Below are 14,517 nucleotides of genomic sequence, written 5' to 3' on the forward strand. Positions count from 1 at the left end.
TTATATATATAGATTTTATTTTAGGCAAGTCGTGATGATTTGAGAAGGCTAAATTGATCAAACATATAGGCTATTATCAATTCACTGTGTGCCGCTGGCCGTTACTTAAAAAAAAAAAAAAAAAAGAAAAACTTACATTTAACAAACAAAAAATGCTCCAAACGTTTTTCTAAATTTACTTTATAAAAAAACGAATCGCAATATAATCACTTTTTCATTACATACAAAACTGAACTATTTTAATAGCTGAAACAGTAGTATAAGCCCCTTTACAGGGGAAGTCGTGGCCCAATGGTTAGAGTCGAGTTAGAGAGTGACTTTCCTCGTCAGTATAGGCTATATTTTTTCACACTTTTCTCATTCTATATTTCTGACGTTCCAAAAGCACCTCCTACTAGCAGAGAATGAATGTTCATTTTTTCAATACCAGTCTAGTTTTTGTTCAGATCAATGCAAAAATTCACCCACATAACCCCGTTTTAAATTAATATAATAATTTATTCTTCTGACTCACCCCTGGTTTAAACGCTCAGTTGTGAGGTTTATCATTTTATAATTTATTTTGTTTTTGTGAAATCCTGTATCTCAACTGTAAATCAGTTGATATTTCGTGGTCTACAACATGAAAGAAAGCCATTATAACATGTACATGAAAAATGTAGAAACATTGGACACAACTATCTTTTTGATAAAGCTCTAATTGGTTTTCTTTTGGAAATATGTTTCAAATTCTAATTGAATGCATTAATAACTGTAAAGCATGTCTGTGTGTGTCAAAATCGTGATTAAAATCGAAATCGCAAAATTGATCAAAGAAATCGCGATAGGTTTTTTTTTTTTTTCCATATCGCACCACCCTAGTTCTGAGGCATGGGTTTGCGCGCTTCGGATGAGTGCACGCACAAATCTTCTCACTGCATGCGCGAGCTCGCGTTCTCTGGCTCTTAAATGTTTAAACTGGCAAAGTTTAAATGAGTTTAGCTTAAACACAGATAACAACGTGTGCTGTTCAGGTCTCACCTGTGCACGCTATCAGCACCCGGATGATGATGGAATAAATGACTGCTCATATTCCAGCATACGGTATTCGCATTGAACAAGAGTGAATGGTTTGTCCACGTTTTTTGTTTTTTTTTCTTCATCATCACTGTTGTTGTAATGTATTGGGAAGCAGGGCCGTGCAGAGACCTTTGGAGGGGCAGGTGCTCAAAGTATAAAAGGGGCACATGGAGCACGGCTTTAAAACAAGGCTGTGCTCCTTGCTGAGACGTGTATTGAAACTGATGCTTCTGTATTGATACAGCAGCAAATGCCGTGGCGCAGTTTTGAAAAAGAAACACAGAACAGAAAAGACCATTTTAAGTTTAAAAGTAATTTTTTCTTTGCACCTTTTAATTACTCAGAAATTACAAACTGAATTATATTATTATTATTATTATTATTATTATTATTATTATTATTATTATTATTATTATTGAGTTTCAGTGGCGGCTCGTCAGGGGAGGCACAGCTTCCCCATAATTTTGAGGTGAAAATGGGAGGAGGACGATTTAATGTTAATAAAATTCACAATTCATTTCAGTTCATGTCTCAGAATGTGTATTTTTCGTTTGTAATTTCACAGTTGTAATAAAATAACGTGAAAGCGCCGCTTTTCTATTGTGAATGTGCCGAATCTGCTGATGTAATTACAACCGCTAATGATAGAGAATTCTATATTAATCCTGTTCTGAATTTATCTGAATATAATGTTTTGAATGATAATGATAATAAAAACAGGATTGATAAGTATAATTCGTAGGATGAGAAAATCAGTTTTATCAGTGCTATAATTATTTTAATGCACTCTACGTTTTTTTAAATAAATACTGTAATAATAGGCCTAATAGTTCAAAGTATGAATAGTTTTTAGCCAGATAACATAAAAGACAAGATCCCTCGACCCCTTTAAACTTTTCCCAATCAAACAGTAAGAACGAAAGAGAACAGGCACCTTTGTTTATACTGCTGTGTAGAACTACTTTAGCTGTATTTTTAATATTTAATAAATATTTCATCCCCTGCCCAGGCAGTTGTGTTAACTTAGATGTTTCTAGATTTAAATCTGGATTTAAATTCAAAGAGACAATAACAATAGTCTATGCATGACCTGACGTTTTATTCCTATCCAAAATGAGATGTGAATATAAGGAGTGCATGTTTCATTCATACTCGAAGCCAGAGGGCGCTCTCGCGCAGAAAGTTTAAAACAGACTCATAGAAGAAATAACTTATGAGGTGCAGGAAACCCCTAATATAGACAAAAGCATCAGGCTATCACTGTAGCTGAGCTGAATAAATAGCAGAAAGGTTTTTACTGATGACATGAAGACAATAAACACATGAAGACATGAAGACTGCGAATATATATGGTTTGTGTGTGTTTTTCAAGTTTTCAAGCCTCTGCGCGTGCCTGTTGGGAAGCCAGAATGCGCATCCATCAACAGAAACATACATTAGTTGAACCCTGTTTGTTTTACGTGTTATTTATAGCAAACCATATTACAGATAGATGCGTTGTCAGATTTAAGTTGAACCGCGGTCCTAGTGCGTGCCGAACCGTGTGTGGAGATTTTTTTCCGCGAACAGTTCCACCCCTAGTTTTTATGTTCCCTTTCTATAAACGGGAGTTTGCCAGCTCTCAATTAATCAATCAGTCAATAAAAATAAAAGAAAATAAAAGATAATTTACGACATCATTAATAATTAGGAGATATAATAAAGTTCACGAATCAAGCTACATGTTTTATTGGTGCTGATTTATATCACTTGAACATTGAAGCTGGCAAGCTTCGAATGCTCTGTGAAGTGAGTGAAAATAGAACAAAATCAGTGGAAATTAGAATTCAAGGGTATTTTGTCCTCTTTGCTTGTAACGTTGAGGAACGTTCCTCAATGTGACAAACCAAAAGCACAAAATAACCTTTCAGCTATATTAAATTTTCCCCTTATTTTCCTATTGATGTCAAGCTCAGCTGACCATTTTGTCTGGTTTCAGCCTTTTGTGGTTAAAGACATGTGCTGTTGGGTCTTTGGCTCATATAGGGGCAGATGTGAACATTTGAAAACTGTTTGAATGGACAGACCTTCCCTTCCACCTAGATATAACATTTCTCTACAATTTCCCTAAATTATCAGACCTCAGTGCATAAATAAAGGAATGGAAACATGAGGGTTTTTAATTTTCTTTAGCAGAATATTTTGAGATTATTGCTCAGTAATGTGAAATTGATGCATATACAAAAAGAGCTCACATATAGTGTTAGGCAGGGTTTTAAACAGCTAAGCCAAAGTACTTGAAAGAGAAGTCAAACCTGTTTTGTGAGTTTTTCAACATTCCTAGGTGGATGTGTCTGAAGTGAATTGCATTCAGATCAATGTGTCTAAACTCTGGTAATGTCATCTTTAAAGTTTAGACTTGTGTTCTGGTCAGGAACCATCCCTTTCTTAGCCCTTTAAGAAATGTATCATCAATTTGAGGTCTACTGTCAAAATATTTTGACATCCAAAAGTTTGTTTAAGTGTGCAAAGTTCACAGTATTTAAACAGAACTTTTGTATATTATTATTTGTTAATACTGTGGAAATGTGTGTTTGTAGATACCTTACAGCTTCATCCACGCTTGAAGAAATTGGGCGCTCTAATGCGTGAGTTTGATTTTTGTTGTTGTCATTTGTCATTTTATATTTAAATACATTTTCTTTTTAAATGTTCAAAATGTGCCTGCATTGGGTGCCTGCAATATGGGTTTTATTTTTCTGTGGATTTTATTTTTCTGGGGGTTTTGTTTTGTTAAATATTTCAAACTGCCATATAAAAATGTTTAATTTTTGAAGGTGTCCTTGTAACAGTAATTCTATAATTAAAGGGGTCATATGATGCTATTTTAAATATCATTATTTTGTGTATTTGGTGTAACCGAATATGTTGACATGCTTTAATGTTCAAAAAACACATTATTTTTCAAATACTGTACATTATTGTAGGTCCTCTATGCCCCGCCTCTCTCAAACACGTCGTTTTCAACAAAACCCCCTCCTTTGACAAGCGCAGTCTGCTCTGATTGGCCAGCTGACCCAGTGCATTGTGATTGGCCGAACACCACAAGCACGCGTCGGAAATGTAACGCCCCTTACCATAATCGCGAGCTTCAAGCTTTCAAAGTAAATATCAAGACAGTTAATAATGTCGTTAGTTTTACCATCAGTTCAAGCCCGAAAGGGCAACAGAGTCGCGTGACGGACACAGTGATGATGCAGTACACAAGCCGCGGTTAAGACAGCTGACGTGCTATGATTTCTGACAGGCAGTTCACTCTCCTGTGATGTGACCCTGTTCCCCTCACACACACACACACACCAAGAGCTTGTAACACTCCAAAGAGAAAGGAAAACTTGAAATCACATCATATGACCCCTTTAAGTAGTAAGTAATATTAATAAACAACATGCACTTACTAGGGTGAGGGTTAGTATTAGGGCTTTTTGGTTTAGGGTTAGTTGCTTGTAATTATGCATAATTTACTATTATTACAACACTAAGTACATGAAACATATGTGACAAGAACACTGAAAAATAAAGTGTTGCCTAATATATTATATAAGTAAAATTAAAAATTAATTTACACTTGGTAAAGTATGTTAATACGTTAAGATGATACTTCATGCAATGTTATTATAGGCTATTAAAGTAGCACTCAGCACTTGTTTGAGAGACTTCAATCTTGTAACAGCACTGATGTCACTATGGTTTAAGAAACCAAACAACAAGCTTCTAAGTGAAACTAGCACAAAGTTTCCTAAGCGTCATAGTGTGACCCGTTAGACCCCTCTGATGTCGAACAGATCAGATCATAAATCAGAAAGAATGGAAGGACATAAAGGTTTTACTCTGATACAAAGTATCTGGGTGATTTTTATTACTTTATCTGTAATAAAGAATCATTTTAATAAGGAATGTTTTAGGGGGGCATCTTCCTTATGGGCATAGTAATCTAATGGTGTTACCAACCCAGATCTACAGCCACTATATGCTTAACCCTATTGTCAGACATGTGTCTCATCATTAGATATCGGTGCCCTGCGATATCGTCTGATCTCAGACCTTGAGACTACATAGAAAGGGCAGGTTGTGCAGTTTGGGAAGGGTGTAATGTTTGTGCTTGGGGCATGTGCTGAGAAAGCTGACTTGGAGAACACATGATGGGATTTTCCCAAAGCAAAGTGGCTTAGCCTTACCTAAGGTCATTAGAGGACCGTGTGAGGGCTACATGCTTGTGCATCTGTTTGTGTGTTTATGAATAGTGTGGAGTTGTCTGTGAGTCTGCACAATTGTATTTAGTGTGTGTGTAATCGAGAGCAATGATGTTTGTTCAATCCAGGTGCAGATTCTGTACAATAAAATTCAGACAGTAGCATCTGGTGCAAAAAGATTAACAGACAGGTGTCTAGATAGTTAGTCCTGTTAGCTTTTACTTCCCTTAAATCAATAATTCACCCAGATATGATGATTCTGTCATTATTTATTCAGCCTTATGTCATCCCAAACCTATATGCATTGTTTTCTGTGGTTACAAAAAAAAATGTATGCAGTACCAAGGTTTCTGAACCCATACATTAGCTATAATTTACACTAGCATTAAGTTTGGGGTCTTTAAGATTAATCCTTTTATTCAGCAAGGATTGTCACAGTAAAGACATTTATAATGTTACAAAAGGTTTATATTTTAAATACATGCAGTTCTTCTGAAATTTCTATTCATCAAAGGATCCTGAAAAATGTATCACGGTTTTCACGGGAATATTAAGCAGCACAATTATTTTCAACATTGAAAATAATAAGAAATGTTTGTTGGGCACCAAATCAGCATGTTAGAATGATTTCTAAAATATCATGTGAAGACTGGAGTAATGGCTTCTGAAAATTCCGTTTTGCCATCACAGAAATAAATTACATTTTTTAAAATGGAGAACATGTATTTTAAATTGTGCATTTCACAAAGTTTCTGTTTTTACTGTATTCTTAATCAAATAAATGCAGTCCTGCTGAGCATTAGAGACGTCTTTTCAAAACATTTTACTGACCCCAACCTTTTGAACGGTGTGTAGTGTATATATAGTGAACAAATTGTACAGACTACTTTTATGTTGCTTTTATATTATTGTGTTTTTTCCATAACAATAACTCCATAACTTGCGGAGGTTAGCAGGCAATTGCAGATTTGAGGTTGACATGTTCTTGATGCATTCACCTTTAAAGTGATGTTTTATGTTGCTGGCTTGGTTCTTAGTTGCCTCTGTCTGAGCTGTCAGCTACTGTAGTTTGATGCCAACTGGTGTGTTCAAAATATAACTGACAACTGCTAAAAGTAGAAATTCTTCTCTCTCTCTCTACTCTGTAGCTATAAGAGGACTCAGGAGACTCTGTCTCAGGCAGGTCACATGACATCAGCTGCATTCTCCTCAATGGGCTCCACCATCAGAAACCAATTTGGAGAGATGAGGTGAACTTAATATTCCTCCTCTGCATACCTTCTCACTGTTTTTTTCCCCTCCTAGTTATCTCAACCTCCCATCTTCTTCTCCCATCTCATAAACTTTTAATTCTCTTTTTATAACTTACTTTGATTCCTCTGATTCCTTGTACGATGGTTGTTTTTCCTATGCACTGTATGTTTGAAGCTAGTTTTGTGACTTCATGTTTGAAGTTGTATTTTAAAGCAAACCGAGTCCAGATCCACTTTTCGCTCCGGTCCTATTAGGATCAAATTTATCACCTCTCAGTTTTCAATACTGTTCTGCTGTAATGTGACATTTAAGTGAAAAGGATATTCAGGAAAAATATAGAGTGAGACTTGATTTAGCTGAAAAATAATTTATTTGAAAAAATGTGCACTGATTAATCATGCACAATAAGACCATTAAAAAGAAATTGTGGTCAGTTTTGATTTAATATTAAATTGAAATGGACCGGTGGTACTAATTCAAACGTGTGTAAAAGACATTCAGATTCAATACATATATTAGCGAGGCATCTGTCTTCAGACCTGGACTAATAGCCAACAGTGTCAGTAGCTATAATAATGAGGTATTTGTATGGTGGGAAATCTCCAGATGGTTCCAGTAGCGTGAGTTCTGTGGTGTTTTTCAGTGAAACAGCTTGTTTTGTACATCATGTCAAAGAACAGAGCTTATCAAAATGAGACATTCTGCTCTGACTTGACACCAAACAAACAGGTTGTAAATTTGCATAGCTTCTCGAATCGTGTTTATGCTTCCCGTGTATACCCTTGTTTTTGCTTCTCTGACTAACTAACCTGATACGTTACGTACACAGTTCAAATGTTTGGGGTTGGTAAGATTTTTTAAAAGTCTTATACCCACCAAGGCTGCATTTATTTGATCAGAAATACTGTATAAACTGTAAAACTGTGAAATATTTCAATTTGTTTTAATGTTTTGAAATGGAATTTATTCCTGTAATGGCAAATCTGAATTTTCAGCAGCCATTGCTCTTTAGTGTAACATGAGCCTTAAAAAATAATTCTAATATGCTGATTTGCTCAATAATTTTTTGAAAACAGTTGAGCTGCATGCATCTATGCCGAATAAAAGTGTTACATTTCTTTTAAATGAATAGAAACATCTTACTGACCCCAAACTTTTAAATGGTAGTGTAAATTAGCGTCAACTAACATCCTGTTTTACAACCTGTATTTGCACACTGCTTGTTTCTACTTTTTTATTTTACTCTCTCCTGTCCTGTATATGTATTATGTCAATATTATGTTCTGATGGAGGTTTGAAGCAGTTCTTTTGTTTATTGCTGTGTTTTTCTCCACACCGCTGCATTCGGGCTGCTCAGGGCTCTGCCGTACTCTAACTCTGGGTAAGAGCTATACGAGAGCCTGCACTGATGGCAGCCGTCTTCTTTTTGAAGTCTCCTGGACCTATGACGATTTCTAGAGCATTCTTTGGTACCTGTGAAGCGATTGATGTATCTGAATCTACCTTTAAAGCTATCATTGATACGATATTGATATGACCTTAAATTACTATAGCTATGATAGCGATGTTAGATATAATATCCTGTCTAAAGTTTGCTTTAATGAGTTTTTCATTGTGCTCTACAATCTCTCTTTCTCTGCTTTGTGCTCGGCTAACGCTGTCTGCTCGGCTAACTCTCCCTGCTCACTCTGTCTCCAACCTACTCTCCGCAGTAGCAACTTTTCGATGCATCACTCTTTAAGTATGCCAGCTATGAGGTAAAGTACCAGCCCTTCTCTTGCCCATTCCCCTCTGCACATTAATATCTGTCTGAACTCTCTTTCACCTGATGAACAAATCTGTTTTTATTCAACTTCTTTGCTGAGAAAAATTGTAATACTTGTTAATGGTAACATTTAATATTGTTGTAATTTTAATGGAATAGTCAACGATTTGCTACTAATCTGTATACACTTTTCAAAGAAAATAGGTCATAACTTCATATTTACACAAGAAGCAATATGGAGGTACATCAGGTACAAAAAGACAGATAGTATCAGGTAGAACCAAAGGCATGGTCAGCATTTTGACCTCAGCATTTTAATAGTAGGTACATTTATTTCATATACAGCTTTATTTTTCTGCATGGAAAGCAAATGCTTTTTCTCTTTGTGTGGCTGTTTAAGCCCTGTCAGCGCTGCTTCACCTAAACGGGTAGACAAGGTCTTTCTTTTTTCCTTTATATGACTTAAAGGTGTCTGTTCGTCTCAACGTTTTCCTTCACATTTTAGGTTGCATGTAAAAAAACTCAAGATATTTTGGAAATCTAGCTAGTTTTGATTATAGTTACTAATTGTTTTTTTTTTTATTGTTTTTTTTATATCTTCTCAGGAACTCACCAAGCTTTAAAACCTTTGAGGACAAGGTGGAGAATATGAAGGTTAGAGCTTTTTTTTCTCCATTAATTGGTTTCTATTTTATTTCTTGCTGAGCCTTTTCTTTTAGCACAACTGTTATTTAATATATGTTCATGTTTTGTTCATGATTTTATTACTCCTTCCATTGTGTGTTTTGCCTCCAAAGGACAAAGTAATGGGGCGATCAAATGGAGAGAGTGACCATTCACCAACCAGCAACAACACACCTTTCTGAGCAGGAAGCACAACCTCGTGACCTAGAACTGACCTCTGTGATTTCTCTATAACGCTGTACCCAAATACACTCCAGTCTCTCCACTGCTATGTTAACTTCAAATGAATGTACAGACAGAAAGCAATGCTTTAAGAAACTAAGATGCCAACATGCAAAGAGATAATTATTACTTTAACAACTGAAGGCTGTCACCCTTGCAAATGCATTGTAGCCAAACAAAACCTCTTAAATTAGAATGTTAAAAACTGGATAACCCTTTCTGGGACCGTTAGGTTTTCTTCTGTGCATCAAATTACCTTTACATGTATTGTAATATTTAATTTTTTCCAACAACAGGGCTTCTCTGACACTTCAGTAGTAAATGGTCTGTTACGATCAGCATGAAGAGGTGAAATGTTTGCACAACTCACACTTAGAATGTCCTTAAACATGCTTTATGGCCACTGTTTATTATTGTTACATGCTTCCTACAATAAATATTGCACTGGTTATTACCCTGCTTGTTACTCAGGGCAAAAGGTGCTAAAGCTTTCCTTGTGACATGACTCGAGCCCCAGATGTGTATCGTCTCTGAAGATGTGTACTAAATTATTCACATGTATTTTATTGTCTTGTATGTTTTGAGTTTTTCCCCAGTTATCCAGGTCATAAAAAATATACTACCGTTTCTTCTCGTTACCTTTAAAAAGTTTAGAATGAGGTTAATTATTATTCTTATTCTTTTGGCACATAATGAATATCTTTGTAGTTTTTCTTTCTCTCAGTAAAAAAGAAAAACTTTTGTCTGGATATTTTCCCCTTGGTTACCTATATGTTACATTGCAGTGTCTGGCTTAGATTTAGCATTTTTCCTTTTTTTTCCCCCAGAGTACAGTAGTGTAACAATGAGCATAAAGGAATCTGGTGAAAAGATGGTGTTTATAAATTATTTAATTACTAATCAGATGCAAGACTAATATTTCTGAGTAAGATTAAATGTAATGATTGTAATATTAAATCAAATATTGTGGTGGGCAAAAGGTCAATTTCACTGTAAGGTGATGGAAGATATGTTTTTAATTAATTTTTTGGTCAGTTTATTATTTTTCTTTTGATTCTTTGTGCTGATGGGGAGTACTGTCCATGCAATGATCTGGAAGAGAATGTTACCATACTGACCTAACTACTGTATACATGTTTGATGCTTTGTGGCTGTAACGTACTACACGATCAGGGTTTATTAAAGACAAGGAAATTAACGAGAATGTTGTGGTTTGATCTGTCCGTGCACATACTTACTTTCAGAATAAACCATTTCATGCAGCATTACATCATGGATATGACCTTTAAAATAAATGGTCAATAATTATAACAGACAGCAGGTGGCGACAAACATCCATATTCATTTGGGTTTTCTATTAAAATTGTATTAAGTTAAGAGTTGCAACAAATCAAACACTGGGACGTAAAGGTTTGATTTTATATATTTGTCCATCCGTCCGTCCCAGTATTGGATATTAGAGTTGTAACAAACAGATTGGGACGTAAAGATTTTCATTCATTCATTAATTTATTCATTCATATTCATTCCTTCCAGTATTGGATATTAGATTTGCCGTCACAAATTTTTTTTTCTTTAGAAAAAAAACTTCCAAGGCATGTGACCTTGTTTGGATTGATGGGGGGGTTAACGTGGATTTGAGTTGTTTAGCAGCGTGGACACCCCGTCCCACTTCACTTTATTGAAACAACATTGTTTTGACAATCTCTTGCCAGTGACCAAGCCACGCCCACAATATCATGCCAGCGAACAAACCTCGTCTCAGCGTGTGCCAGAGACGAGTTAGCTGCCAAGCCACGCCCTCTAGGAGAGAGAGAGAGGCTTTATCGTCACTCAGGTAATAAATTGTCCATGCGCCCTACGTGTTGTAGTATTTGGAGCGAAGGAGCGAAAGACCTTGGAGGGTCTCACCCAAGAACCACACTACAAATGGGCCCCGTCGCCTAGCATTTACCCGACCAAGCCTTGCTTTTGGTGTATTACCAACATCAGCACTCACCAAAAATAAAAGGTAAGGAAATGAAGAAATAGTTCATTATCATTATGTTATTTTTTGGACAGGCAGTTTAGAAAGGAAAACCATTGTTTACGTTTTATTTACAACTAAACTATTAATATCAGTAATTCTGAGGTCATGCAAATGAATAAACTGTAAACATTTTTTTAAATAATTTGAAGTCACCTAGTTGCAACTGATAAAGCATACATTTTGACATAGCCTTCTTTAAGGCAGCGTATCTTAGTATTTTTGCACTTACACTTCTATAACATTTTTTTCCTTAGTATTTTTAACCTTTAGCGCATGCCAGCTTTTCAAAGCACGTGTGTGACTTAAACGTCTCGTCTGTTATATGTAGCACAGAAGGGTATTAACTAGGTCACGTGGTAAATCCCTCTTCCCATCTGGAACCTGACATTGATGTATGCAGGTCCTTAATATGAAACTAAAGCTACACTAACACACTAATTATTGTGCTATCACTCAGTCACTGTGTGCCAATATTATTTATTATTGCTGTACATTCATACCTTACCTTTAAATTGTTGTTGTTGTTTTTTTTTAATGTGCAGTTGAAAGGAGATGCACTTATTTTGTGTGCATGACTTTATTTAGATTTTTGGATAATCTATAGCCTGGAAATATCAGGAAGGTCACACACACATATATATATATATATATATATATATATATATAATTAGTTTTCCAATCTTTTAAATGCTCAAAGCAACTGCAAGCAGACAACCTTGGAAACCCAGGTACTTTCATAGTCATGTGTCATGAAATATGAGCTATTCTGTATGCATGTTGCAGTGGCGTCATGGCTGTTCTAAGCAACTGTTCTCATCACATCACACTCTACAGAATAGGAAGGGATGCATGTGCAGTTTCAGTGGAACATTCTCTTCATCCTTCTTGTCTCAAATGTCAAAAGGGTTCTGTTCTTCTCTGAATGCACTGATTAATGTTCACATTTTGACCTGTTGGGAAAATGTAGGCGACACCTTGCGTGTGATCCAGACATGGTTAAAACCTCTTTGAATCTCTGAGGGTGCTGGCTTGCAGCACAGATTGTTCGTGCATCTGCCTACCTGAGATGTTTTCCAAGTTGCCCTAGTATTTAAAGGCCATGTTGTTGTCATGTCATGCAGCTGTCGTCCTCAGACACATTAGTCCTCATTATTGCTGTAAATCTTTTTTTTAGATTTACATCTTTCACACAGCTGACACTTTAAGGACGGGGAAAATGGCAGCAATTCCATCCAGCGGTTCCCTTATTGCCACCCATGATTACTACCGAAGTGAGTAAATGTTTTTCATTCACAGTATAATCAATATGTGAATTAAATATTCTTCTTGAATTTAGGATCCATAAAATGCAATATTAGTGATCAATTTTTCTTCATGTTGCAGGGCGCATAGGATCTACATCCAGCAACAGTTCCTGTGGCAGTTTGGAGTACACTGGGGAGGTCATTCCACACCCACCAGGTATATCATCTGAAGATGTTTATCATCTCAGTCAGTACCCAAAAATCCACATAAAAATGTGATAAGATATAGTTGGCTTGTAAAGGAATAGAAAAGTTCAATGTCCAATTCCATGGCAGGTCTGGCACGACAGGACTCTGGCCACTGGTGGTCCAGCTTCTTCTTTGGGAAGCAGAATCAAATGGGGACACTCAATGGATTTGAATCCCAGCAGAAGTGAGTTTAAGAAATGTTTTGTGTTTGGCTTGACTCAGCTCCTGAGTTCTGGTTTTCATGCAAGGTGTTCTTGATATTGATTGGCAGAGCTGGCACCTACACAGTGACAAATGGTCAGGTGACCTGCGTTGCCCGAGAGATTGTGATGAAGAGACAAATGAGTGAGAGCAGTGACTCCGGGAAGGAACCTGGATCCCCCCTCCCCTCATAAACCACCCCAACCCAATTCCACACTTGTCACCTCTCATCCAGGAGTCACCGTGGGCAGAAGCAGGCGACGGAGGCCACATTTTTTTTATTTTTAGTAAAAACCGGCTGCTTTTTATGTCATGCTATATAGTGCTCTTTTTTTTTTTTATCTATGACCAAATCAACATTGTAAAACTAAATGGCAAAAAATATGCTTTCCATATGACTTGAGTATTTTAGTGTAAGTCACTGTATCACTGGGTGCACTTTGCAATTATTTTATATTTGCTATAAATAAATTACTTACTGCAGCCAAAAGTATGGTGTGAGAGTTTCTATTCCTCCTGCATGCTGTCATTACACAATATGTGATTTGAAATGATCATATCCTATCCTATCCATATCCTAATAGTGATTCATCATAATCCATGCTAATGGAAATTAGCATGGATTATGATGAATCACTATTAGGCTATCAATGTACTTTCATACAGGGATTAGCACTAAGTCTCTGTTCAGTGACTCTGCTATTTTACAGAGAATGAGCTGTTAATCAACAGCCTGTGTGCAAGACGTTTGGAATTAAGCAGGCTTTGGTGCGATTAAAACACGTGCTAAGACCAGACACACTAATACCGTTTATATAACACTACACTTGCTGTCATTGGATGCATCTATTGTATGCAGCAACAAGAAACTGAATCAGTTTTTAGAAGCCAACTAACTGCGACATGATTATCTGCACAACTTGAAGGTGTTAATGGCAAACAAAAAGAAGGAAAAAGTATTTTTGCACACTTCTAAAGCTAATTCCCCCAATATCTGTTGCTAATCATAGAAATGTGGCATAGATTTAAAATCTGATTATTAGCCAAGAAATAAAATGGTTCTTTTTAGTAACCATGACCTACATAAAACACGATTTAAACAATTCTCTAAAGCCAGTTTTGAGGGTCAGTTTGTGCTTCCTAAAGTAGAGCATTATTTTTACCAGCCTGCTGTAGTAGCTAAATGCTGAAGCCTCTGTATTAAGCCTTCCTTTGAAGACTGAATGTGATATAAGATTAGGGTGACCAATCGTCCACGTCACCACATGCTGATGTTTATGTCAAACGTGAATTCAAATATCCACATGACAATTGGCTGGAAGTGATAGTTTATTTTTCTGACATATACATACCATTTCACTTTAGAAGACATTGATTCATCCACTGGGGTTATATGAAGCGTCAACTTCTGGGCACCTAATCACTTGCATATAGGCTATATATATGGACACCGTTTTTCATCTGAAGAAAGAAATTCACATATATCTGGTACGGCATGAGGGTGTGTAAATGATGAGAGATTTTTCATTTTTGGTTGAGCATCCCTTTAACTCTACCACTTACTCTTGCAAAAATTAC

The 14,517-nt window shown here is 36.3% G+C and overlaps 2 protein-coding genes across 11 annotated transcripts in view; both read left to right on the forward strand.

Moving 5' to 3' along the window:
* LOC107678582 (tumor protein D54-like) overlaps positions 1-10,410 on the forward strand; it is a 15,720-nt gene extending 5,310 nt beyond the window's left edge. For 2 of the 8 annotated variants that reach the window (XM_016473910.1, XM_016473945.1), the window contains 6 exons: positions 3,639-3,686; positions 6,440-6,541; positions 7,903-7,926; positions 8,258-8,302; positions 8,916-8,964; positions 9,108-10,410. In XM_016473910.1, coding sequence (XP_016329396.1) covers positions 3,639-3,686; positions 6,440-6,541; positions 7,903-7,926; positions 8,258-8,302; positions 8,916-8,964; positions 9,108-9,176 — 337 coding nt within the window. In that variant the 3' untranslated portion in view covers positions 9,177-10,410. The remainder of the gene's footprint in view (positions 1-3,638; positions 3,687-6,439; positions 6,542-7,902; positions 7,927-8,257; positions 8,303-8,915; positions 8,965-9,107) is intronic. The other 6 variants (XM_016473952.1, XM_016473965.1, XM_016473919.1 and 3 more) reach the window with 5 other exon arrangements.
* A 654-nt stretch (positions 10,411-11,064) lies between these two features.
* Positions 11,065-13,429, forward strand: LOC107678627 (pancreatic progenitor cell differentiation and proliferation factor A). Of its 3 annotated transcripts, none has more exons than XM_016473990.1 (5): positions 11,065-11,227; positions 12,439-12,516; positions 12,629-12,706; positions 12,826-12,922; positions 13,010-13,429. In XM_016473990.1, the coding sequence occupies exons 2-5, from the start codon at positions 12,462-12,464 to the stop codon at positions 13,131-13,133; spliced, it is 354 nt and encodes a 117-aa protein (XP_016329476.1). In that variant the 5' UTR covers positions 11,065-11,227; positions 12,439-12,461; the 3' UTR covers positions 13,134-13,429. The 3 variants fall into 3 exon arrangements, with proteins under 3 accessions (XP_016329476.1, XP_016329462.1, XP_016329469.1); XM_016473976.1 differs by having other exon boundaries at positions 11,065-11,230; positions 12,421-12,516; positions 13,010-13,425; XM_016473983.1 differs by having other exon boundaries at positions 12,420-12,516; positions 13,010-13,425.
* Positions 13,430-14,517: the final 1,088 nt, after the last annotated feature.

This window comes from Sinocyclocheilus anshuiensis, unplaced genomic scaffold, assembly GCF_001515605.1.
Source record: "Sinocyclocheilus anshuiensis isolate Anshui unplaced genomic scaffold, SAMN03320099.WGS_v1.1 scaffold13, whole genome shotgun sequence".
Classification (NCBI taxonomy): Eukaryota; Metazoa; Chordata; class Actinopteri; order Cypriniformes; family Cyprinidae; genus Sinocyclocheilus; species Sinocyclocheilus anshuiensis.